At 47.2% G+C, this 26,288-nt stretch overlaps 1 protein-coding gene and 1 non-coding gene across 6 annotated transcripts in view; both read left to right on the forward strand.

Moving 5' to 3' along the window:
* CCP110 (centriolar coiled-coil protein 110) overlaps window positions 1-26,288 on the forward strand; it is a 113,222-nt gene that overhangs the window by 75,391 nt on the left and 11,543 nt on the right. For all 5 annotated transcript variants that reach the window (XM_063934409.1, XM_063934410.1, XM_063934411.1 and 2 more), the window contains 2 exons: window positions 3,462-3,578; window positions 5,021-5,100. In XM_063934409.1, the coding sequence (XP_063790479.1) occupies window positions 3,462-3,578; window positions 5,021-5,100 (197 nt within the window). The remainder of the gene's footprint in view (window positions 1-3,461; window positions 3,579-5,020; window positions 5,101-26,288) is intronic.
* Window positions 16,072-16,190, forward strand: LOC134946425 (5S ribosomal RNA). Its single transcript, XR_010182165.1, has one exon. It is a non-coding gene; the product is annotated as a 5S ribosomal RNA (ribosomal RNA).

The following is a 26,288-nucleotide window of genomic DNA, read 5'->3' on the forward strand; positions in this document are numbered from 1 at the left end:
AGTTTGGACTCTCCACAGCACCGAGGGTGTTTACCAAGGTAATGGCGGAAATGATGATACTCCTTCGAAGAAAGGGAGTTTTAATTATCCCGTACTTGGACGATCTCCTAATAAAGGCGAGGTCCAAGGAGCAGTTGTTGGTGGGAGGTGCTACACCAGCACGGTTGGATTCTGAATATTCCAAAATCACAGCTGGTTCCGACGACACGTCTACTGTTCCTGGGTATGATTCTGGATACAGTCCAGAAAAAAGTGTTTCTCCCGGAGGAGAAAGCTAAGGAGCTGTCATCTCTAGTCAGAGACCTCCTGAAACCAAAACAGGTATCGGTGCATCACTGCACGCGGGTCTTGGGAAAGATGGTGGCTTCTTACGAAGCAATTCCTTTCGGCAGGTTCCATGCCAGAATCTTTCAGTGGGACCTGTTGGACCAATGGTCCGGATCGCATCTTCAGATGCATCGCCTAATAACTCTGTCTCCAAGAACCAGGGTGTCTCTGCTGTGGTGGCTGCAGAGTGCTCATCTTCTAGAGGGCCGAAGATTCGGCATATAGGACTGGGTCCTGGTGACCACGGATGCCAGCCTTCGAGGCTGGGGGGCAGTCACACAGGGAAGAAACTTCCAAGGACTATGGTCGAGTCAGGAGACTTCCCTACACATAAATATTCTGGAACTAAGGGCCATTTACAATGCCCTAAGTCAGGCAAAATCCCTGCTTCTACACCAGCCGGTACTGATCCAATCAGACATCACGGCAGTCGCCCATGTAAATCGACAGGGCGGCACAAGAAGCAGGATGGCAATGGCAGAAGCCACAAGGATTCTCCGATGGGCGGAAAATCACGTACTAGCACTGTCAGCAGTGTTCATTCCGGGAGTGGACAACTGGGAAGCAGACTTTCTCAGCAGGCACGACCTCCACCCGGGAGAGTGGGGACTTCATCCAGAAGTCTTCATGCTGATTGTAAATCGATGGGAACGGCCACAGGTGGACATGATGGCGTCCCGCCTAAACAAAAAACTAGAGAGATATTGCGCCAGGTCAAGGGACCCTCAGGCGATAGCTGTGGACGCTCTAGTGACACAGTGGGTGTACCAGTCAGTTTATGTGTTCCCTCCTCTGCCTCTCATACCAAGGGTACTGAGAATAATAAGAAAACGAGGAGTAAGAACAGTACTCGTGGTTCCGGATTGGCCAAGACGAGCGTGGTACCCGGAACTTCAAGAGATGATCTTAGAGGACCCATGGCCTCTGCCGCTCAGACAGGACCTGCTGCAGCAGGGGCCCTGTCTGTTCCAAGACTTACCGCGGCTGCGTTTGACGGCATGGCGGTTGAACGCCGGATCCTGAAGGAAAAGGGCATTCCGGAGGAAGTCATTCCTACGCTGATTAAAGCCAGGAAAGATGTAACTGCAAAGCATTATCACCGCATATGGCGGAAATATGTTGCTTGGTGTGAGGCCAAAAAGGCCCCAACAGAGGAATTTCAACTAGGTCGATTTCTGCATTTCCTACAAGCAGGAGTGACTATGGGCCTGAAATTAGGCTCCATTAAGGTACAGATCTCGGCTCTGTCGATTTTCTTCCAGAAAGAACTAACTTCACTACCTGAAGTTCAGACGTTTGTGAAAGGAGTGCTGCATATTCAGCCCCCGTTTGTGCCTCCAATGGCACCTTGGGATCTCAACGTGGTGTTGAGTTTCTTAAAATCACATTGGTTTGAGCCACTTAAAACCGCGGATCTAAAATATCTCACGTGGAAAGTGGTCATGTTATTGGCCTTGGCTTCAGCCAGGCGTGTGTCAGAATTGGCAGCTTTGTCATGTAAAAGCCCTTATCTGATTTTCCATATGGACAGGGCGGAATTGAGGACTCGTCCCCAGTTTCTCCCTAAGGTGGTATCAGCTTTTCACTTGAACCAACCTATTGTGGTGCCTGCGGCTACTAGGGACTTGGAGGATTCCAAGTTACTGGACGTAGTCAGGGCCTTGAAAATTTATGTTTCCAGGACGGCTAGAGTCAGGAAAACTGACTCGCTATTTATCCTGTATGCACCCAACAAACTGGGTGCTCCTGCTTCTAAGCAGACTATTGCTCGCTGGATTTGTAGCACAATTCAGCTGGCGCATTCTGCGGCTGGACTGCCGCATCCTAAATCCGTAAAAGCCCATTCCACAAGGAAGGTGGGCTCATCTTGGGCGGCTGCCCGGGGGGTCTCGGCTTTACAACTTTGCCGAGCTGCTACTTGGTCAGGGGCAAACACGTTTGCAAAATTCTACAAATTTGATACCCTGGCTGAGGAGGACCTTGAGTTCTCTCATTCGGTGCTGCAGAGTCATCCGCACTCTCCCGCCCGTTTGGGAGCTTTGGTATAATCCCCATGGTCCTTTCGGAGTTCCCAGCATCCACTAGGACGTCAGAGAAAATAAGATTTAACTCACCGGTAAATCTATTTCTCGTAGTCCGTAGTGGATGCTGGGCGCCCATCCCAAGTGCGGATTGTCTGCAATACTTGTACATAGTTATTGTTAACTAAAGGGTTATTGTTGAGCCATCTGTTGAGAGGCTCAGTTGTTTTCATACTGTTAAACTGGGTATAGTATCACGAGTTATACAGTGTGATTGGTGTGGCTGGTAGGAGTCTTACCCGGGATTCAAAATCCTTCCTTATTATGTCAGCTCGTCCGGGCACAGTGTCCTAACTGGGGCTTGGAGGAGGGTCATAGTGGGAGGAGCCAGTGCACACCAGGTGACCTAAAAGCTTTCTTTAGTTGTGCCCAGTCTCCTGCGGAGCCGCTATTCCCCATGGTCCTTTCGGAGTTCCCAGCATCCACTACGGACTACGAGAAATAGATTTACCGGTGAGTAAAATCTTATTTTTGTGAAGGTGCTAATTTATTCCTTAAGGAAAGTTTGTGGTTACATGATTGGTTTTACACTAAGTAAGAATATATAAGTTGTTTACTAAGCAGCTGTTCAGAGGTGAATGCAGAAGTGCCCGTAGCTGCGTCTATTGGGGTTCGCCTGCCTGTTAATTTATGCAAATGCTGTTACAATGTCCTTCCCTGGTGTACGTCCGTGTGTCCAATATGCAAGGAGTGAGACACGCACTGTAATACTGATTGCTGCATCTAGAGGCACCATCAGTCTCTCCATCGAAACATGCACCAGCCCTATGGCAGGTGCAGTTTCTCATCAGTCAGTGTATGGATTCCTGTATGAGCAGTCACTGTCAGTGCCCGGGAATGCCCACTAAGTGTTTACTAAGTTTTCTCTGTGTGTGCATCTGAAATAGCAACTGAGGCTCTGTACGGACACATTCGCGGTGTGACTGATGCATGCGCAGTAGCAAAATCCCAAAATGTCCATCGGCCATGCTTTCACCTGTGTATCGGGCCCAAGTGTTGGCTGTAGTATGCGTTCTACAGAGGCCTAACTGTTTCTGTACTTACTGCTTCCAGCTGAGGGCTGCTTTGTATGAAATCCACGATATCTTCTTCACATTGGATACCGCAGAAAGGATGAATATACTGGTTCTTGACCGGGAATTGCGGCGCGAGAAGTTAATCAGACAGATGGTAATTTTAATAAACTGTAAATTTAATTTCTGTTTAATCCTCATTTCAATGTACTGTATTTCACAAGTTGTCACATTATATAGCTGATATTGGGACAGATGTATTAACCTGTAGAAAGCATAAGAAAGTGATAAACAAGTGATAAGTGTAAGGTGATAAAAGCACCAGCCAATCAGCTCTAATATGTAAAGTAACAGTTTAGGAGCTGATTGGCTGGTGCGTTTATCACCTTGCACTTATCGCTGGTTTATCACTTCCTTATGCCTTCTACAGGTTAACACGTCTGCCCCACTGTGCTGTATGATCAAACCTTTTTCTATGGTTCAGAAACTATAATGGCTGAAGTTACCCATGGCAGATACTGTACGTTCTGGTCTGTTACTAGTGGAATGTAGAATATGTGAAATAACCTCTGATGTCGCCACCTTCAAGGGTTTTCTGTCCCCTGTTGTGTTAGTCTGTGGATCACGTTAACACATTGCCATTTTATTTGTAGAAGAATTCAGTGAAGTATGTCAGCATGTCTTATTCATCACAGCCCATCCTGTTTTTCTACATATTTGAATTAATGAAAGTAAGCTGCAGCTTGCTTAGTATGTGAGTTTGACATGTTATATAATCAATTGACTTGTAAAATAGCACCCCCACCATTCTGTAACCTTATCACAGAAATTCTTAAATATGAGCTACAGGCATTATATATCTTGCATTAAACAATATCTTATCCAGTAGCCCCCCCTCCCGATGTACAGAGCAATTTTTCTCTAAATAACTATTTTTCCTGGAGAGTAGAACAGGCACAGTGCCGTTAGGGATACTGCTAAAGGGGGCAGTATGGAGACCAGCTCAGGTCCTTTCTCCAATTGGAGAATGAGGGGAATATTCCAGGGATGTGCAGTGAAGTAAATGGCTCAGGAGGCACTGTCTAGTACCAGAGCCAGATTTACACACAATATATGAGGCCAAGGGTGCATGTGGGCAATTTACACAGGTGCAGCAGTATATACAGCTGGAAATTTGGTGAGTTTTGGTCAGAGATATGGGGAAAAGGTAGGCAGGGGAGACGCTGTTTCACCTGTCATAGACTTATTACTCCAGAGTTTTGACTATAAAAATGATTAGAATAATACAAAATATATTTAGAATATATTCTTGGTATTCTTCATATACTTTATATAGTCAAACTCTGGTGTATACTGGAGTATGACAGGAAAGGCTCTCCCTCACTGCACGTCACTGGAATATACTTACTTGGGTGCTTTGAGCAAAAAGTATATATATGTTTTTTTTTTTTTTTTTTTTTAGAAACAAATTGACTGGCCTTTTAGAGCAACAAACCTTTAGTGTTTTTATTTGATTATGCTTTGCTTGCCTGACCTGTTTAATTGCTAAATACCCTATTTGGGAAAAATAATTTAATATATTTTCCCCCTTCATTAAAGGAAAAAATTAAGAGCCCCCGGGACAGGTTGATCCTTTCATCAGCAACTCAGAAGTCTCTGGATAGGAAAAAGCTCACCAGGTACCTCATATAAAAATGTAGAGAAAAGGAAAAAGACCTTCTCTTTTTTTTTTGGGGGGGGGGGGGGGGGGGGGGCACTCTTATTATATATACATTTAAAAATTAACTTTTATTAATACATGTTAAAAACAATTGGAATCTTCGCCACATGCAAAGACAACACATGTAACATAAAATAAGACTACACTGCAATCAGATTGTACGAGTCTCTTGTGAGGATTATTTGGCTCCAATGAGCAGACCTAATGGGAGAGATTCAAATGTTTGAAAAGTCAGTTGGGAGTCTGTTTTTTCCTGTATATTAGATAGGAAAAAACAGACACCCAACCGACTTTTCAACCATTTGAATTTCACCCTTTGGGTGAGATTCAAATTATATATCACGCCCAATTTCCTTTCAAAAATGATCTCCGTTATCGCGCATATTGCGCCCATAGTAATCAGGTTTAGCTGTGTAAAGGGTTTGGTGCCTCCCTACTCCGGGGGTAGAGAGCTGAAATAATGATACAACGTCCCTGAGGACAGAAACAGAATGAGTGTGGACAGGGGTGAAAAGCATTGAAATCCCGCCCTTTGAGTCACTGTTAACTCAGCGGTTAAGCGAAATAAATACAGTAATTCAAAAAGGTTTCCTATATTATAAATCAAATTAGAAATCCTTGTTCCTTTTTATAAATTGATTACAAATATTCACAGTACCGATACTGTATGTCCAATCAGTGCAGATCCATTATACAATATTACAATGCAGTTTGTGTGGATAAGTGAGTATAAGTAGGTATTACTGTCACTGACTCTGTGCGGGACAGTTGCTGTAAGATTTAAATAGACCACTTCTCTTTCTACACACCAGAAAAACACATTTCAGAGTAACATATTAGTTTCAGGTACAATCCCTAGATATCATTACTATCAGTAGATAATGCCCAGTGTGTATACAGGTTTGTGATCGTTATAGGTAAAAAAAAAAAAAACCCTCCTTGCATGGAAAGATATAGATAGACAACCCTGTTATAGACACTTGCTGGGACTGCTGCTGCTTTCTGTGTGCTGAGCATTGGTACAGCGAGAGAGCGTGTCCCGTAGTATCACAGGGTTTGGAAAGGAGAAAAATTTGGACCTTCTGTGGTGTAGTGATCCGGGTGCCCTGATGTAGTCCACGCATGGAGCCCTCAGATCTCCCTCCACAATGAGAGAGCCCCGATTCCAAGATAGTTGTCGTAGCAAAAATGTGAATATCAGACACACTAACTGTCCTTAGTGTGTGCTGCTTCCCTGCACATTCCTATTGTGTTGGTGCAGGGTGAGTGTCACACTGTCCCAAGTGGTGTGTGTGAAACAATAGATAAGTGGGCGGCAGGGAAATAGTATTCCGGTAGCTGACAGGCCCTGATGCCTGATGGTATTGCAGGGTCCCTGAGCAATCCATTCTGTACAGCCCACTGCCGTCCGGAAGTCAAGGAGGTACCTGTGCGGCGGTCGTAGGTCACAGCGATAAGCCTGCCCCGTGATGCCTGGTTGCACTTCTTCAGTGAGCATCCGGTCTGTGACTACGGAAGTAGGTTATCTGTTGAGACAACCAATGATTGGGCTTGTAGCACTTTCGTTGTTCCCGAAGTGCTTCTCCTATTGGACATAGTGTCCTGTTTGTTAGGGGATTACTGATTGGTTAGGTAGTGGTGTCCTGGCAACGGATGGGGGCTGGTTAGGAACTGTATCCTGGTTAACCCCTCGTCATTGGCGCTGTATAACGGATTATGTCTATATGTGTATCCCCTATAGAGGAGGAGTAAGGGGAGAGTATGTTGAATATAACTAGTGTGTTATACACGCTACATAAAGAATAACAAAATTTAAGTCAAGTTATTAGTAAATAGAAATAGTGATATAGAATCAATGCATACCAGGTAAATATGGTAATTCTCATATCACTGGTAAGAAAATCAGGGTAATCGTAAAGTAGAAGTAGTGGCATAACATTAATGCAAATCAGTAAGTATGATGGCATGGATGTCGGGACTTATTAAATAAATATAGAGGGTGATAGTAGTATGTGACATTGGAAAATAGGATTTTAATACCTACCGGTAAATCCTTTTCTCTTAGTACGTAGAGGATGCTGGGGACACTTCAAGAACCATGGGGTATAGACGGGATACGCAGGAGACATGGGCACTTTAAGACTTTAAAAGGGGTGTGAACTGGCTCCTCCCTCTATGCCCCTCCTCCAGACTCCAGTTATAGGAACTGTGCCCAGGGAGACGGACATTTCGAGGAAAAAGGATTTATTTTGATTTAAACTAAGGTGAGATACATACCAGCTCACACCTCAAGCATGCCGTACAACATGGCATTTAACCCAACGCATGCAACGGCATGAATAACGACCGCAACAGGCTGACTATAAACGCAACACAACACGTGTGTAACCATAACCAATAACTGCAGACACAGTACGCACTGGGACGGGCGCCCAGCATCCTCTACGGACTAAGAGAAAAGGATTTACCGGTAGGTATTAAAATCCTATTTTCTCCTACGTCCTAGAAGATGCTGGGGGACACTTCAAGAACCATGGGGTTTATACCAAAGCTCAAGAACGGGCGGCAGAGTGCGGATGACTCTGCAGCACCGATTGACCAAACAAGAGGTCCTCCTTAGCCAGGGTATCAAACTTGTAAAATTTTGCAAAAGTGTTTGAACCCGACCAAGTAGCTGCTCGGCAAAGCTGTAAAGCCGAGACCCCCCTGGCAGCCGCCCAGGATGAGCCCACCTTTCTGGTAGAATGTGCTTTCACCGATTTCGGTAACGGCAATCCAGTCGTAGAATGAGCTTGCTGAATCGTATTACAGATCCAGCGTGCAATAGTCTGCTTGGAAGCAGGAGCCCCAATCTTGTTGGGATCATACAGGACAAACAGAGCCTCCGTTTTCCTAATCTGAGCCGTTCTGGCTACATTTTCAAAGCTCTGACCACATCCAGAGACTTCGATTCCGCTAAGGCGTCAGTAGCCACTGGCACCACAATAGGTTGGCTCATGTGAAACGATGACACCACTTTCGGCAGAAATTGCTGACGAGTTCTCAACTCCGCTCTATCTTCATGGAAGATCAAATAGGGGCTCTTGTGAGACAAAGCCGCTAATTCAGACGCCCGCCTTGCAGAGGCCAAGGCCAACAGCATGATCACTTTCCAAGTGACGAATTTCAACTCTACCTTACGTAGAGGTTCAAACCAATGAGATTGCAGGAACTGCAACACCATGTTAAGATCCCATGGTGACACCGGGGGCACAAAGGGAGGTTGCAGCATGCCTTTCACGAAAGTCTGAACTTCCGGAAGGGAGGCCTATTCTTTTTGAAAGTAAATTGACAAAGCCGAAATTTGTACTTTAATTGAGCCTTACTTTAGGCCCGCATCCACACCTGCTTGCAGAAAATGGAGAAAACGGACCAGCTGAAATTCTTTCGTAGGAGCCTTCTTGGATTCACACCAAGACACATTTTCTCCATATACGGTAATAATGTTTTGCCGTTACTTCTCTTTCAGCCTGAAGAAGTGTGGGAATGACTTCACTGGGAATACCCTTTTGGGCTAGGATCCGGTGTTCAACCTCCAAGCCGTCAAACGAAGCCGCGGTAAGTCTTGGTACACGCACGGCCCCTGCTGTAACGGATCCTTTCGTAGAGGAAGAGGCCAGGGATCTCCTATGAGCAATTCCTGAAGATCTGGATACCAGGCCCTCCTTGGCCAGTCTGGAACAATGAGGATTTCATGAACCCTTGTTCTTCTTATGATCTTTATCACTTTTGGAATGAGTGGAATCGGAGGGAACACATATACCGACTGAAACACCCACGGTGTCACTAGGGCGTCCACCGCTATTGCTTGAGGGTCCCTCGACCTGGAACAATATCTCGGAAGTTTCTTGTTGATGCGAGACGCCATCATGTCTATTTGAGGAATTCCCCAACAACTTTTCACTTCTGCAAAGACCTCTTGATGAAGACCCCACTCTCCTGGATGGAGATCGTGTCTGCTGAGGAAGTCTCCTTCCCAGTTGTCCACACCTGGAATGAAGACCGCTGACAGAGCGCTTACATGTCTTTCTGCCCAGCAGAATATTTTCGTGGCCTCTGCCATTGCCGCTTTGCTCTTCGTTCCGACCTGGCGGTTTATGTACGCCACTGCTGTTATGTTGTCCGACTGAATCAAGACGGCAGATCGCGAAGAAGATGTTCCACTTGTAGAAGGCCGTTGTAAATGGTCCTTAATTCCAGAATGTTTGTGTAGACAAGTTTCTTGGCTTGACCATTTTCCCTGGAAATTTTCCCCCTGTGTGACCGCACTCCAGGCTCTGAGACTCGCATCCGTGGTCAACAGGATCCAGTCCTGGATCTTGAACCTGCGCCCCTTTAGGAGGTGAGAGCTGTGCAGCCACCACAGGAGTGAGATTCTGGTCTTGGAAGACAGGGTTATCTGTCGGTGCATGTGCAGATGGGACTGGGGACAACTTGTCCAACAGATCCCACTGAAACACTCTGGCATGGAACCTGCCAAACTGAATGGCCTCGTAGGCCGCCACCATCTTCCCCAGCAATCGAGTGCATTGATGGATTGACACTCTCGCCGTCTAAAGAATTTGTTTGACCTGACTTTCTAGAGCCTTCTCTTCTGGAAGAAAAACTCTCTGTAATTCTGTGTCCAGAATCATTCCCAAAAACGAAAGTCACTTCCTCGGACTCAACTGTGACTTTGGCAAGTTCAGGAGCCAACCATGTTGTTGCAGAACTGTCATGGAAATTGTAATGCTCTGCAGTAATCGGTCCCTGGATCTCGCTTTTATCAGGAGATCGTCCAAGTACGGGATAATTGTGACTCCTTGCTTGCGCAGGAGAACCATCATCTCCGCCATAACTTTGGTGAAAACCCTCGGAGCCGTGGATAGACCAAATGGCAACATCTGAAATTGGTAATGACAATCCTGAATCGCAAACCTCAGGTAGAAATTGAGGGATTTTAGGTTCAGAATTGGTCTGACTGAGCCGTCCGGCTTCGGGACCATGAACAGGCTCGAATAAAAACCTTCTCCCTGTTGTGACGGGGGCACCTTGACAATTACTTGATTTTGACACCGCTTTTGTATCGCATCGCATACTACTTCCCTGTCCGGAAGAGAAGCTGGTAAGGCTGATTTGAAAAATCGCCAAGGGGGAACGTCTTGAATCTACAGTTTGTACCCTTGGGACACTATTTCTAACACCCATGGGTCTAGGGCCGAACGAACCCAGAACTGACTGAAGAGTTGGAGACGTGCCCCCACCAGTGCGGACTCCCGCAGAGGCGTTCCAGCGTCATGCGGTCGATTTGGCAGAAGCCAGAGAGGACTTCTGCTCTTGGGAACCTGCCACAGCCGGTGACCTTTTTCCCTTTCCTCTTCCTCTAGAAGCAAGGAAGGAAGACCCTCGTCCTTTTTTGTATTTATTGGGCCGAAGGGACTGCATCTGATAGTGGTGCGTGTTGTGCAGGAACATAAGGTAAAAATGATGACTTACACGCGGTAGCCGTAGATACCAGGTCAGCAAGGCCGTCACCAAACAAGACGCCACCTTTATACGGCAGAGACTCCATCGCCTTCTTAGAGTCAGCATCAGCATTCCATTGATGAATCCACAATGCTCTTCTAGCTGAAACTGCCATGGCATTGGTCCTTGATCCCAAAAGGCCATTGTCTATCGCAGCTTCCTTTAGGTAGGCTGCAGCTTCCTTGATATAACCCAGTGTCAAAAGATTGCTATCCCTATCCAGGGTATCTATCTCAGATGACCAGTTATCTGCCCACTTTTCAATAGCGCTACTCACCCATGCCGAAGCAACGGCAGGTCTGAGCAGTGTACCTGTAGTGACATAAATGGATTTCAATGTATTTTCCTGCTTACAATCCGCAGGTTCCTTTAGGGCTGCCGTGTCAAGCTATGGAAGCGCCACCTTTTTGGACAGTCATGACTGAGCCTTGTCTACATGGGGGGTGACTCCCACTTTTCCCTATCCCCAGAGGGGAACGGATATGCTACCGGGATTAATTTGGGAATCTGAAACTTCTTGTCAGGATTTTCCCAAACCTTTTCAAAAAGCGAGTTCAGTTCATGAGAGGGAGGAAATGTTACCTCAGGTTTCTTTCCTTTATACATACAGACCCTTGTATCAGGAACAGCAGGGTCCTCCGTGATATGTAACACGTCTTTTATCGCTACAATCATGTACTGAATGCTCTTAGCCAGTTTAGGATTTAATCTGGCATCACTATAGTCAACACTGGAGTCAGAGTCCGTGTCGGTATCTGTATCTGCTATATGGGTAAATGAACGTTTTTGCGACCCCGTGGGGGTCTGTACCTGTGACAAAGCAGCCTCCATGGATTTTTTCCATGCCTGGTTTTGAGACTCAGATTTATCCAATCTCTCTTATTTAATAGAGCCACATTTAGATTCAAAGCACTCAAAACATTTACCCAATCAGGAGTCTGCGGTGCCGACATGGTCACTCCCACAGCTGTTTCTGTCCCTAATCCAGCCTCCTCCTGAGAAGAGCACTCAGCCTCAGACATGCCGACATACGTGTACCGACACCCACAGACACACTGGGCATATAGGGGACAGACCCACAGTAAAGCCTGTCGGAGAGACACAGGGAGTTTGCCAGCTCACAACCCAGCGCTTATCCTGGTTCTAAAAACCTTTATACAAAGCCTCAGACCTGTTAGCGCTTTTATAAATGCATATATAGCACCAAAATAACTGTGCCCCCCCCCCTGCTTTGCACCCTGTTACTTGATACAGCAGTGTAGAGGAAGGACCAGCGTCTCCTCAGCTCTGTGAAGAGAAAATGTCACTGATGAGAGCTGTGAGGGCTAAGCCCCGCCCCCTTAAAGGCACGCTTCAGCCCCGCTATTTTTTAAAATATTTTATACTGGCGGGGGTTCGGATTTAGTGCCTTGGTCACCTGGCCACCTTGCCAGTCTTATATGAGGATTTTTATGCTGACCAGGTGTCCCCCCCCCGCGCGCCCTGCACCCTGTAGTGCCGTCTGTGTGTGGGAGCATGGCGCGCAGCGCGGCCGTTCTGCGGTACCTCAAAGCAGTCACTGAAGTCTTCTTTGCTTCTTCTACTCACCTGTCTTCTGGCTCTGCAAGTGGGGTGACGGCGGGCTCCGGGAACGAGCATTTAGGCGTACCTAGCGTTCAGACCCTCAGGAGCTAATGGTGTCCTGTAGCCAAAGAAGCAGAGCCTTGAAACTCACAGAAGTAGGTCTGCTTCTCTCCCCTAAGTCCCACGAAGCAGGGAGACTGTTGTCAGCAGTTCTCCCTGAAAATAATAAGCCTAACAAAAGTCTTTTTTAGAGAAACTCAGTAGAGCTCCTCAGTGTGCATCCAGTCTCACTGGGCACAGATTCTAAACTGGAGTCTGGAGGAGGGGCATAGAGGGAGGAGCCAGTTCACACCCCTTTTAAAGTCTTAAAGTGCCCATGTCTCCTGCGGATCCCATCTATACCCCATGGTTCTTGAAGTGCTCCCATCATCCTCTAGGACGTAGGAGAAATGGTGATATCACTATTGTAAAGGTAAGTATGTGGAAGTAAATACAAAATACAGTGAGTATAAGGTTAGTGGTCATGTTACTTCAAGTGTTTTAATGGTAAGAATGTACTGGCCTATTAATCTTGAGAGATTGGGGTCACCACAGCTGCTAACCCGCTTCATAGTAGCTTCGGATGACAGAGGATTAGTACTATAGGGGAGAGAAGTATTATTCAATAAATAAATAAGTAAATCAATGCGGTGCTTGCCGACTGACATCGTGCTGCCTACCAACTCCCCATTGGTCAAGTAATAGGGATTTCTAGTGATACTCTGTGTTATGGTAATTCCCTTTGTCATAGTAATTCTTATTATTATGGCTAATCATAGTGGAGAGGTTAACATAACCTCCAATATATAAATTGCTATGGTGAAGTGAAACTCATGGTTCCCAAATGTGCATAGAGGGGTTGTGCTGTTACCTATAAATCATGGTACATAGTAAGAGGTAGGGTCTAGAACGAATTGTGTGTGTGTGTGTGTATGTATGTATGTATATGTGTGTGTATATATATATATATATATATATATATATATATATATATATATATATATATATTAAAATAACATACGTGTGTGTACATGAATCTGTGTATAGGTGCCTCGAGTAGAGGGGAGTGACCCCATTTATGGAGTTAAGTAGTCAATAGTGAAAGAAAACCAGGTGAAGGGGTGTATTGATTAGGAGAGCATTAGGAATAAGGTTAGGTGTACTGTCATGCCTGGGTATTAATAGGCATAAGGTATGAATGTTACTGGTTGTGTGGGGCCATTTATTAGAAGAAAAGGGGGAAAGGAAATATGGTGTATGAGTAGAGGTAGGTCATGGCTACTATGGTCGAGTAACTGTAGTTGGTAGTATGTCATTGGTAACTATGATATGGAGTAGCACAGATGTGGGTGGTCCCACGTGTGGGATCAAGGGGAGATAAAAACGATTGATGATGAGTTTGTAGAATTTGGAGGGTATACAAAAAAAAAGAAGAAGTTGTAGTTAATCATTTAATTGAGTCCATTTGGGCTAAGTGTATCCAGTCTGACTGTCCATTTGCTTACTCTTCGGGGCAAAGTAACATTCCTGTCAAAGTAATATAAAAAGTAACATTCCGATCACATATATACAATATGGGTGTGGATTATTAGATCTACACCACAGGTTCTCAAACTCGGTCCTCAGGACCCCACACAGTGCATGTTTTGTAAGTAACCCAGCAGGTGCACAGGTGTATTCATTACTCACCGGCGCATTTTAAAAGATCCACAGGTGGAGCTTATTATTTTACTTCAATTCTGTGAGGAGACCTGCAAAACGTGCACTGTGTGAGGACCGAGTTTGAGAACTTGTGATCTATACTAAAAAGGTCTGAGGTCATTAGGTCTACCACTCATGATAGACATGCATTAAGTCGACAGGGTCAAACACGTCGATATGTAAAAGGTCGATGTCACAGTGGTCGACACACATGGTAGACACAAGTTTAAATAAAATATATATATATATATATATATATATATATATATATATATATATATATATTTCTCCTTCATCCACTAGGGGCCACTGGAGTGTAGTTACAATGGGGAGATAGTAGGTGGTATTGGTAGCTGGCACTTTAAAAATTCTCACACTGTGGCTAGCTCCTCCCCTACTATCTCCCCTCCAAGCCAGTCTTAGTTAAGTGCCCGAGGTAGCTGGTTCACTTGGGTTTAGCTGAAGAATTTTCTTCTTTTTTCTTTATTATTTTATTTTTCTTACACACACTCACAGACTGGCAGCTCTGCCACTGCCAGTCTGCACCGTGGGAGCTGCCGGCGGGGTCCCATCGCAGCTGCGTGCGGCTAGGGATGGGCCCCGGCTGAGGGAGACACTGAGCTCTCCTGAGTTGGCGGACACCGCTGCGTGCGGCGCGTGTCGCGGCCACTCCATCCAGCAGAAGATTCCGGCAGCATGGCAGCGGTGAGTATCAAAAATGGTCGGACACCGCTGCGTGCGGCTTGTGTCGGGACCACCCCACCACAGAAGATTCCGGCTGGACGCCGCTGCGTGCGGCGTGTGTCGGGGCCGATCCACCAAGAACACAGTGGTGAGTGAAGTATACTTTATTTGTGGTGGCTATGTATGTTTTTAGAGCAATGCACTGTTTATTGTTGTACAACCCACTCCAGAAGGGCTCTCTGGGGCTGTAATGTACTTTATTGTATCCTTACCTGTCCTCCTCATGGAGAAACAGACAGGATGATTGGGGGAGGCTGAGTATGTGTTTATACAACCCTGACTGAAAAACGTGTGTGTGTCATTCTGATAACCCTCTGCTCCCCCAGCTCCCCGCACCCCCCGCACAGATCCCCACTCAGCGCGACTCACAGAGCCGGCACAGGGATCCCGCTCGAGCGCAAAGCAATGTTTAAATTTGGCGCCTTGTACGGAGGGGGCGGAGCTAAGTCCCGCTCTGTAGAGCGAGCTCAGCGCTCCCTGCTCCCAGGCGGCGACTCGCGCTCTGTTCAGCGCAACACTCCCCGGCGGCGGCTAGCAGATACAGGGCTCTACTAGCGCTGTATAGCGGGCTCAGCGCTCCCCGGCGGTGACTCGCAGGCCCAGCGGAGGGTACAGCTCGCTTCCCGCTTAGTTTTGCAATAAGGCGCCATAGCCGGGGGGCGGAGCTAACTCCTGCTCTGTACAGCGGGCTCAGCATTCTCCGCTCCCCGGCCACTGTTATAGTGTAATAGGCATTTATGTGAGTTTAATGCACATGGTGCTGAGGAGACTGTGATATAGTCAGAGTGGCTCAGCACTAATCCAGTTATCCACTATATAGATTTTATCGCATAGCCCAGAGGAGTTTTCACTCTGGCGGCCATTTCCTCCCTGCACAGACCTGGCTTCATATTTGCAGTGTCTCCTATAGCCCAGTGGGCTAATCTTGCATACTCAGAGACAAATACAAATAAAGTCCCAGGTATATTAACAGTTAACCCGCTTTACTCTGCGGGCTCCCAGGTCTCCCCGTCGCTAGGCAACAGCTCTGGGATTTGTAACTTTTCGATACTTCAGGCTGCTGAAATATAGATACATTCCTCCTGCAGTAGACTCCTCTACCCAGCATTTTCCTACTTGCAAATCAGGGAACCTGCTCTATTACAGTAGCTGGGACTCAGCTCAATAATAATTAAAAGGATCTACTGTGCAGTATTTATTTACCTACGGTGTGTGTGTGTATATATACATATATAGTTATGTTTGTGCATGTATATATATATAGATATATATATATATTTAAGTGCGTGTAGGTATGTATATAGATAAATCCATAAAATACCAGATATAGGGGATAAAAGCCTACGGCCACACCACCCTGAACACGCCCGATCTCGTCTGATCTCGGAAACTAAGCAGGGTCAGGCCCGGTTAGTACTTGGATGGGAGACCGCCTGGGAATACCAGGTGCTGTAGGCTACTTCCGCAATGTTTTCTAATAACAACATCTTGCACATAACATTTTCCCCCATCTTTCTCACAGGCTGGTCACCATTTTGAAAAGCCAGCGGAACCTCAGAGAAACATCTGGTGCACCTTAATTAGCGGTACACTAAATACAGGGCGGGGTGTTGCCTTCCCTTTATTATTCCTTGTTGTCACTAGTTACTAATGCTATTTGTAATTGTGGAATGCGTGTAAGGCATCAGACAAATAGCGCTGCGGCTCAGTACGCTAGTAGCGGGTATCTGAACAGGGGTTTGAATCCAAACAAAACTTTAAGGAGAACTCCTATAGCCTAGGGCTAAGACTCCTGTCCCACAGCGCAGCGTTGCTGGTTCAGGTCTCCGCTGCTCCAGAAAGTTTATTTTAATCGTATCGGTCACTACACATTATAGTGCAGACCTTACGTAGGGCTCTGTTTATTTAACCCACCTTTTCTCCTTTCGTTTGTCTCTCCTGGGATAGTCGAAGAATTCCCTCTTAGGTGTGAAGTATGCGGCGGAGCCATCTGCTTCGCCCTCCACGCACCTGCACACCCCTGTTTGATCAATGATGCAGGTAATGTCACTATTAACCAGACAATAGCTCATCAGGTAAGCCCTTGGACTTTGGTTTCCAAGGTCACAGGATCAAATCACAGCGGGACCAAACACACCTTTCCAAAAAGAAACTTTGCTAACATTCCATGCATTACTGATGTCTGTTTTCTGTGGATCTGAACCAGTGTCTCAGAATATACAGGTACATAATACAGCAGTTCATCTGATACTGCAGGTAAAGGAGGAGGACACGTCAAGTCCATCAGGGTTCCACGCCATTGACGAAAATGACAGCGACTGGTTCAGTTTCGGATGAGCTGGGCAGGCTCCGGTAGGCGGCCGACAGACACCCGAATACACAATATCAGGTATCAAACAAGGTTTGTTTTCCTATCTTTTCCCCGCAGATGGCAGGAGATGGTATCAGAACCTCTCTAGGGTATACACCTCGGTGTATCGCCGGTCCATCAAGCCGCCGTTTTCCTGAGGCAACCTTGCTCAGGGATCCATCGACATATGCGGCAGCATAGTTCTACCGTATCCGGAGCAGGTAGGTTGGGGAACAATTGTCCTCTAGGTTACAGGATGCTTCGCATCAGGATCAATTGATACTTTGATACAGGTCAGAATCACGATTCTGCTTTATGTTCCTTGGAGGTCTCCATGTCTACAGACTCGGACCCTGCATCTTCGCTTGGGCTGTCTTAACCCGACGACCTCTGGGGCTGCGACAGTGACAAGTAAACATGAAATCCTACGGGGCAGATGGTTCTGGGGAAGGAACTTTCTGCAGGATTTCTTGAACCAATGGAGGTAGGTCCACTTTGATTTCTCCTACTACTGCCCCAGCTCCAAGACAGACCTTTACTGGTCTTCCCTTTAGATTTTTTCGTGCCCTTTCAGGTTTTTGACTCCACACGGGTGATATCTTCGTTGCCAGGGGTTCTCAGGGTAAAAAGGCTGAAGCAGAGGTTCAACATCCTCAGTCCAGTCTGATTTTATGTCATCCTATACACCCATTACACCTGCAGGGTCCCAGGGTAGGCGCAGGTCGATGGGAGAAGGCTTGGGCGGTTACAACCGTCTCAGGAGTCCCTCGGCATGGGTCGGCTGATTTACGATGACAAGAGAGTCATACTGCAGGCTGCGCTCCATAGGTTTCTAACCGCAAAGGGTGTTGATCCCTGTTTTACACATCATTTGAATTAGGACAGTTCTCAGGCCTTTGTTTTCTTTTCACGTTCCGAAGCCAAGTGGCTCGGACAGGCCTATTCTGGCCTTACAATCCTTTTAGTCTGTGATTGCTAGTTTAAACAAGAAAGGGAGTTTTACGTGTCCCTTGTCTTCAGAGATGCCTGTTTACTGATTTCCGTTGGACAGGCTTTTCTCAGATTCCCCCTTAACAGGATTCTCATTTTCACTGTAAGTCCTTTACTCTTCTCTCTTCCGCTCCCACAGAGTTTAGGAAGATAACAGAATAACTCTTTTTCAAGGGCAGTGGGTGACGTTGGTTCCCTAATGGGACAATTTACTGCTACTATCCCACTCTGTACATTAGGTGGCTTCTGAATATCCGGAGGATCCACGAGCTTCTGATTCGACACAGATCCAATTTATGCTCCGCATAGACGTTTCTCAACACGGTCCGTCAGAGGTTTTTTCATTCCTCGGCACCAGAGACTCTATTTCTTCAGTCAAGTTGCGACGTAATGAGTGGTCGCCTCCATTCCTCTCGGAACGGGGGACAACAATCTTGTTTCCAGATCAAGCCACCAGGTCAGACTCCTGGGTGAGGGAACATGCCCCGGAGTTTTGTCAGCTGGTCCGCTGTGGGCGGAGATTTCGGATCGACCTCAGGGCGTTCTGACTGACTCTTTAACCCTTTATTACTCTCGGACGGCAGTAGCCGTGGAGGCCCTCAGGGCTCCGGGGAGTTTTCTGGTTATTCTATCCTGCCTCCTTTTCTATTTCTACTTCATGTTCAGTAACACAGGAGGGGATTATGCGTGCTAGTCCTCTCGGTGGCGCTGGTTGGGCCACGCATGACTTGAAGATACAGATACGCCTGTTGTCAGTAGAGGAGCCTTGGCTCCTACCTCGACTGGACTGTCTACTTCAACAGGCTCCTTTTTTTTTTTTTTTTTTTTCTCCTTGTTCAATTTTACACTGGTTTCGGTTACCCGTGTGACTGTTCACGAGACCTCAGAAGGGAGGAGTTCCCTAGTTCGGTTAGGCCTACTGGGCTCCGATTTCAGAAGTCTATTACCTCTTCTCGCTTTTGCCACTTTGGGAAAACTTTATGGAACATAATGAAGATAAAAGGGGGTTTTTCCCCCTTCTTCCAGTTACCATTCATCTTTGGTTTCTCTGGGAGGTTTTTTGCTCCGCTGCGCTTCAAACCACACTGACCGGAATTTTAGGTCTCTGCCTTTTTCGCTTTTCTTCCAAATGAGATTAGCCTAGCGGCCGTAAGTTCGGCCTCTTGTTCAGGGAGTACTCTATTGGCAACTCCCCGGGCTCGGCTTCGGCCTCAGCGGTCGTTTCTTCCAGAGGGGAGGTCCATTTTTCATATAAATCTGACACTAGTGGTTTTCAATCCTCTCTGAATGTTGTCAGGGCTCGTCAACTCTCTCTACAGAGGTCTCAGGCTATTCGATGAAGTGTTTTTTCTTCTTTGCTCTGGACGATGCTCCCGTACTAAATAGCCGGGGCCCCAGCATATGCTGGACAGTTGGATACATCTGATCATCAGACAGTCTTCTTGGCGGTTACTAGGGAACCTCCGTTTTCCAATTCAGCGCGCTTTACGCGCATTGTAAGACCTTCGTGGGCAGCCGCCCGCGGGGTCTCCATGAATATTTTGTCGGGCGGCTACTTGGTCAAACCGACATTCGTTTTGTCAAATTCTACAAGTTTGACACTTTTACGGCCTCTGCATCACTGTTTGGCCGAGCAGTTTTTACAGGACTCTCAGCGCTTTCCCACCCGTTTTTTGGGAGCTCTGGGACGTCCCCATTGTAACTACACTCCAGTGGCCCCTAGTGGATGAAGGAGAAATCAGGATTTTGGTACTTACCGATAAATCCCTTTCTCCGATTCCACAGGGGCCACTGGACGCCCGCCCAGCGCTGTTTCTCCTGATTTTTGTTTGATTAACGATTGCAGATCACCATATGACTGCTTGTTGGGTTCAGGCTAGCCTGGTTTTTTGTCAGGTTCTGTTCCAGGTTTAGTTTGTGTTCGCCTGGTTTACAGGGCGTCGTTAACCTCCTCTACCTTACGGTTTGTTTATTACAGCTCTCCTCGGGCACAGTTTAACGTAGACTGGCTTGGAGGGGAGATAGTAGGGGAGGAGCTAGCCACAGTGTGAGAATTTTTAAAGTGCCAGCTACCAATACCACCTACTATCTCCCCATTGTAACTACACTCCAGTGGCCCCTGTGGAATCGGAGAAAGGGATTTATCGGTAAGTACCAAAATCCTGATATATATATATATATATATATATATATATATATATATATATATATATATATATATATATATATATATTTCTCTGACGTCCTAGTGGATGCTGGGAACTCCGTAAGGACCATGGGGAATAGCGGCTCCGCAGGAGACTGGGCACAAAAGTAAAGCTTTAGGACTACCTGGTGTGCACTGGCTCCTACCCCTATGACACTCCTCCAAGCCTCAGTTAGATGTTTGTGCCCGACCGAGCAGGGTGCAATCTAGGGGGCTCTCCTGAGCTTCTTAGAAAAAGTTAGTTTTAGGTTTCTTATTTTCAGTGAGACCTGCTGGCAACAGGCTCACTGCATCGAGGGACTAAGGGGAGAAGAAGCGAACCTGCCTGCTTGCAGCCAGCTTGGGCTTCTTAGGCTACTGGACACCATTAGCTCCAGAGGGACCGAACACAGGCCCAGCCTCGGAGTCCGGTCCCAGAGCCGCGCCGCCGGCCCCCTTACAGAGCCAGAAGCAAGAAGAGGTCCGGAAAATCGGCGGCAGAAGACATCCGTCTTCAACAAGGTAGCGCACAGCACTGCAGCTGTGCGCCATTGCTCCTCAGGCACACTTCACACTCCGGTCACTGAGGGTGCAGGGCGCTAGGGGGGGGGGGCGCCCTGAGCAGCAATAAAAACACCTTGGCTGGCGAAAATACATCACATATAACCCCCAGGGCTATATGGATGTATTTTAACCCCTGCCAGAATACAGCAAAACGCGGGAGAAAAGTCCGCCGAGAAGGGGGCGGAGCCTATCTCCTCAGCACACGGGCGCCACTTTCCCTCACAGCTCCGCTGGAAGGACGTCTCCCTGACTCTCCCCTGCAGTCCTGCACTACAGAAAAGGGTAAAAAAAGAGAGGGGGGGCACTAATTTGGCGCAGTTTGATAATGTCAGCAGCTATAAGGGGAAAACACATTTTATAGTGGTATCCCTATATATATATATATATATATATATATATATATATATATATATATATATATATATATATATATATATATATATATATATATATATATATATATATATATATATAGCGCTCTGGTGTGTGCTGGCATACTCTCCCTCTGTCTCCCCAAAGGGCTAGTGGGGTCCTGTCCTCTATCAGAGCATTCCCTGTGTGTGTGCTGTGTGTCGGTACGATTGTGTCGACATGTTTGAGGAGGAAAATGATGTGGAGGCGGAGCAATTGCCTGTAATAGAGATGTCACCCCCTAGGGAGTTGACACCTGAGTGGATGGGCTTATGGAAGGACTTACGTGACAGTGTCAGCTCTTTACAAAAGACGGTTGATGACATGAGGCAGCCGGCTACTCAGCTTGTGCCTGTCCAGGCGTCTCAAAGGCCATCAGGGGCTCTAAAACGCCCGTTACCTCAGATGGCAGACACAGATGCCGACACGGATACTGACTCCACACGTTACATGATTGAGGCAATGAAAAATGTTTTACATATTTCTGATAATACAAGTACCACTAAAAAGGGTATTATGTTTGGTGAGAAAAAACTGCCTGTAGTTTTTCCTGCATCTGAGGAATTAAATGAAGTGTGGGTTTCCCCCGATAAAAAACGGATAATTCCTAAAAGGTTATTGGCATCATACCCTTTCCCGCCAGAGGATAGGGCACGTTGGGAAACACCCCCTAGGGTGGATAAAGCGCTCACACGCTTGTCTAAACAGGTGGCACTACCCTCTCCTGAGACGGCCGCCCTCAAGGAACCTGCTGACAGAAAGCAGGAGAATATCCTAAAATGTATATACACTCACACGGGAGTTATACTGCGACCAGCAATCGCCTCAGCCTGGATGTGCAGTGCTGGGGTGGCTTGGTCGGATTCCGTGACGGACAATATTGATACCCTAGACAGGGACAGTATATTACTGACTATAGAGCATTTAAAAGATGCATTTCTATATATGCGTGATGCACAGAGGGATATCTGCCGACTGGCATCAAGAGTAAGTGCGCTGTCCATTTCTGCCAGAAGAGGGTTATGGACGCGGCAGTGGTCAGGTGATGCGGATTCCAAAAGGCATATGGAAGTATTGCCTTATAAAGGGGAGGAGTTATTTGGGGTAGGTCTATCAGACCTGGTAGCCACGGCAACTGCTGGGAAATCCACATTTTTACCCCAGGTAGCCTCTCAACATAAGAAGACGCCGTTTTATCAGGCGCAATCCTTTCGGCCCCATAAGGGCAAGCGAGCAAAAGGCTCCTCATTTCTGCCCCGTGGCAGGGGGAGAGGAAAAAGGCTGCAGCAAACAGCCAGTTCCCAGGAACAGAAGCCCTCTCCCGCCTCTGCCAAGTCCTCAGCATGATGCTGGGGCTTTACAAGCGGACTCAGGCACGGTGGGGGCCCGTCTCAAGAATTTCAGCGCGCAGTGGGCTCACTCACAAGTGGACCCCTGGATCCTTCAGGTGGTAACTCAGGGGTACAAATTGGAATTCGAGACGTCTCCCCCTCGCCGTTTCCTAAAGTCTGCTTTACCGACGTCTCCCTCCGACAGGGAGGCGGTATTGGAAGCCATTCACAAGCTGTATTCCCAGCAGGTGATAATCAAGGTACCCCTCCTGCAACAGGGAAAAGGGTATTATTCCACGCTGTTTGTGGTACCGAAGCCGGACGGCTCGGTGAGACCTATTTTAAATCTAAAATCCTTGAACACTTACATACAGAGGTTCAAATTCAAGATGGAGTCACTCAGAGTGGTGATTGCGAACCTGGAAGAAGGGGATTATATGGTGTCTCTGGACATCAAGGATGCTTACCTGCATGTCCCAATTTACCCTTCTCACCAAGGGTACCTCAGGTTTGTGGTACAGAACTGTCACTATCAGTTTCAGACGCTGCCGTTTGGATTGTCCACGGCACCCCGGGTCTTTACCAAAGTAATGGCCGAAATGATGATACTCCTTCGAAGAAAGGGAGTTTTAGTTATCCCTTACTTGGGCGATCTCCTGATAAGGGCAAGATCCAGGGAACAGTTGGAAGTCGGGGTAGCACTATCTCAGGTAGTGTTGCGGCAGCACGGTTGGATTCTCAATATTCCAAAATCGCAGCTGATCCCGACGACGCGTCTTCTATTCCTAGGGATGATCCTGGACACAGTCCAGAAAAAGGTGTTTCTCCCGGAGGAGAAAGCCAGGGAGTTATCCGAGCTAGTCAGAAACCTCCTAAAACCAGGCCAGGTCTCAGTGCATCAATGCACAAGGGTCCTGGGAAAAATGGTGGCTTCCTACGAAGCAATCCCATTCGGCAGATTCCACGCAAGAACTTTCCAGTGGGACCTGCTGGACAAATGGTTCGGATCGCATCTTCAGATGCATCAGCGGATAACCCTGTCACCAAAGACAAGGGTGTCTCTCCTGTGGTGGTTACAGAGTGCTCATCTTCTAGAGGGCCGCAGATTCGGCATTCAGGACTGGGTCCTGGTGACCACGGATGCCAGCCTGCGAGGCTGGGGAGCATTCACACAGGGAAGGAATTTCCAGGGCTTGTGGTCAAGCCTGGAGACATCACTTCACATAAATATCCTGGAGCTAAGGGCCATTTACAATGCTCTAAGCCTAGCAAGACCGCTGCTTCAAGGTCAGCCGGTGCTGATCCAGTCGGACAACATCACGGCAGTCGCCCACGTAAACAGACAGGGCGGCACAAGAAGCAGGAGGGCAATGGCAGAAGCTGCAAGGATTCTTCGGAAAATCATGTGATAGCACTGTCAGCAGTGTTCATTCCGGGAGTGGACAACTGGGAAGCAGACTTCCTCAGCAGGCACGACCTCCACCCAGGAGAGTGGGGACTTCACCCAGAAGTCTTCCACATGATTGTGAACCGTTGGGAAAAACCAAAGGTGGACATGATGGTGTCCCGCCTCAACAAAAAACTGGACAGGTATTGCGCCAGGTCAAGGGACCCTCAAGCAATAGCTGTGGACGCTCTGGTAACACCGTGGGTGTACCAGTCGGTGTATGTGTTCCCTCCGCTGCCTCTCATACCCAAGGTACTGAGAATTATAAGACGGAGAGGAGTAAGAACTATACTCGTGGCTCCGGATTGGCCAAGAAGGACTTGGTACCCGGAACTTCAAGAGATGCTCACAGAGGACCCGTGGCCTCTACCTCTAAGAAGGGACCTGCTCCAGCAAGGACCCTGTCTGTTCCAAGACTTACCGCGGCTGCGTTTGACGGCATGGCGGTTGAACGCCGGATCCTGAAGGAAAAAGGCATTCCAGATGAAGTCATCCCTACTTTGATTAATGCCAGAAAGGATGTAACCGCAAAGCATTATCATCGCATTTGGCGTAAATATGTTGCGTGGTGCGAGGCCAGGAAGGCCCCTACAGAGGAATTTCAACTGGGTCGATTCCTGCATTTCCTGCAAACAGGAGTGTCTATGGGCCTAAAATTGGGGTCCATTAAGGTTCAAATTTCAGCCCTGTCGATTTTCTTCCAGAAAGAACTGGCTTCAGTTCCTGAAGTTCAGACGTTTGTCAAGGGGGTACTGCATATACAGCCTCCTTTTGTGCCTCCAGTGGCACCTTGGGATCTCAATGTAGTTTTGGGGTTCCTAAAATCACATTGGTTTGAACCACTCACCACTGTGGACTTAAAATATCTCACATGGAAAGTGGTAATGCTGTTGGCCTTGGCTTCGGCCAGGCGTGTGTCAGAATTGGCGGCTTTATCCTATAAAAGCCCTTACCTGATTTTTCATACGGACAGGGCAGAATTGAGGACTCGTCCTCAATTTCTCCCTAAGGTGGTTTCAGCGTTTCACCTGAACCAGCCTATTGTGGTACCTGCGGCTACTAGGGACTTGGAGGACTCCAAGTTGCTGGACGTAGTCAGGGCCCTGAAAATATATGTTTCCAGGACGGCTGGAGTCAGAAAATCTGACTCGCTGTTTATCCTGTATGCACCCAACAAGCTGGGTGCTCCTGCTTCTAAGCAGACTATTGCTCGTTGGATTTGTAGTACAATTCAGCTTGCACATTCTGTGGCAGGCCTGCCACAGCCAAAATCTGTAAAAGCCCATTCCACAAGGAAGGTGGGCTCATCTTGGGCGGCTGCCCGAGGGGTCTCGGCTTTACAACTTTGCCGAGCAGCTACTTGGTCAGGGGCAAACACGTTTGCTAAATTCTACAAATTTGATACCCTGGCTGAGGAGGACCTGGAGTTCTCTCATTCGGTGCTGCAGAGTCATCCGCACTCTCCCGCCCGTTTGGGAGCTTTGGTATAATCCCCATGGTCCTTACAGAGTTCCCAGCATCCACTAGGACGTCAGAGAAAATAAGAATTTACTTACCGATAATTCTATTTCTCATAGTCTGTAGTGGATGCTGGGCGCCCATCCCAAGTGCGGATTGTCTGCAATACTTGTACATAGTTATTGTTAACCAAATCGGGTTATTGTTGTTGTGAGCCATCTATTCAGAGGCTCCTCTATTATCATGCTGTTAACTGGGTTCATATCACAAGTTGTACGGTGTGATTGGTGTGGCTGGTATGAGTCTTACCCGGGATTCATGAATCCTTCCTTATTGTGTACGCTCGTCCGGGCACGGTATCCTAACTGAGGCTTGGAGGAGGGTCATAGGGGGAGGAGCCAGTGCACACCAGGTAGTCCTAAAGCTTTACTTTTGTGCCCAGTCTCCTGCGGAGCCGCTATTCCCCATGGTCCTTACGGAGTTCCCAGCATCCACTACGGACTACGAGAAATAGAATTATCGGTAAGTAAATTCTTATTTTTTCCAACTTTTTCATACTTTACCATCCACGTGGACTACAGTTAGGAATAGTAACCTTGCCGAAGCATGGCGAGCAAACGCAGTACATTTCTGGGGCTTGTTTGTGGCAGAAAAGTGACAAGACACCCCAAAAAAAAAATTGTTTACATTTTTTTGTGTCGACCACTTACATGTTGACCTTTTGACCCTGTCTACCTTTTCTACTGTCTACCTGTTCTACGTTGTTCTTTTGACCCTGTGGATTTAATGCATGTCTACCATTAATGGTAGACCTTATTAG

The sequence above is a fragment of the Pseudophryne corroboree genome, chromosome 7 (genome assembly GCF_028390025.1).
Source record: "Pseudophryne corroboree isolate aPseCor3 chromosome 7, aPseCor3.hap2, whole genome shotgun sequence".
In the NCBI taxonomy this organism is placed as follows: Eukaryota; Metazoa; Chordata; class Amphibia; order Anura; family Myobatrachidae; genus Pseudophryne; species Pseudophryne corroboree.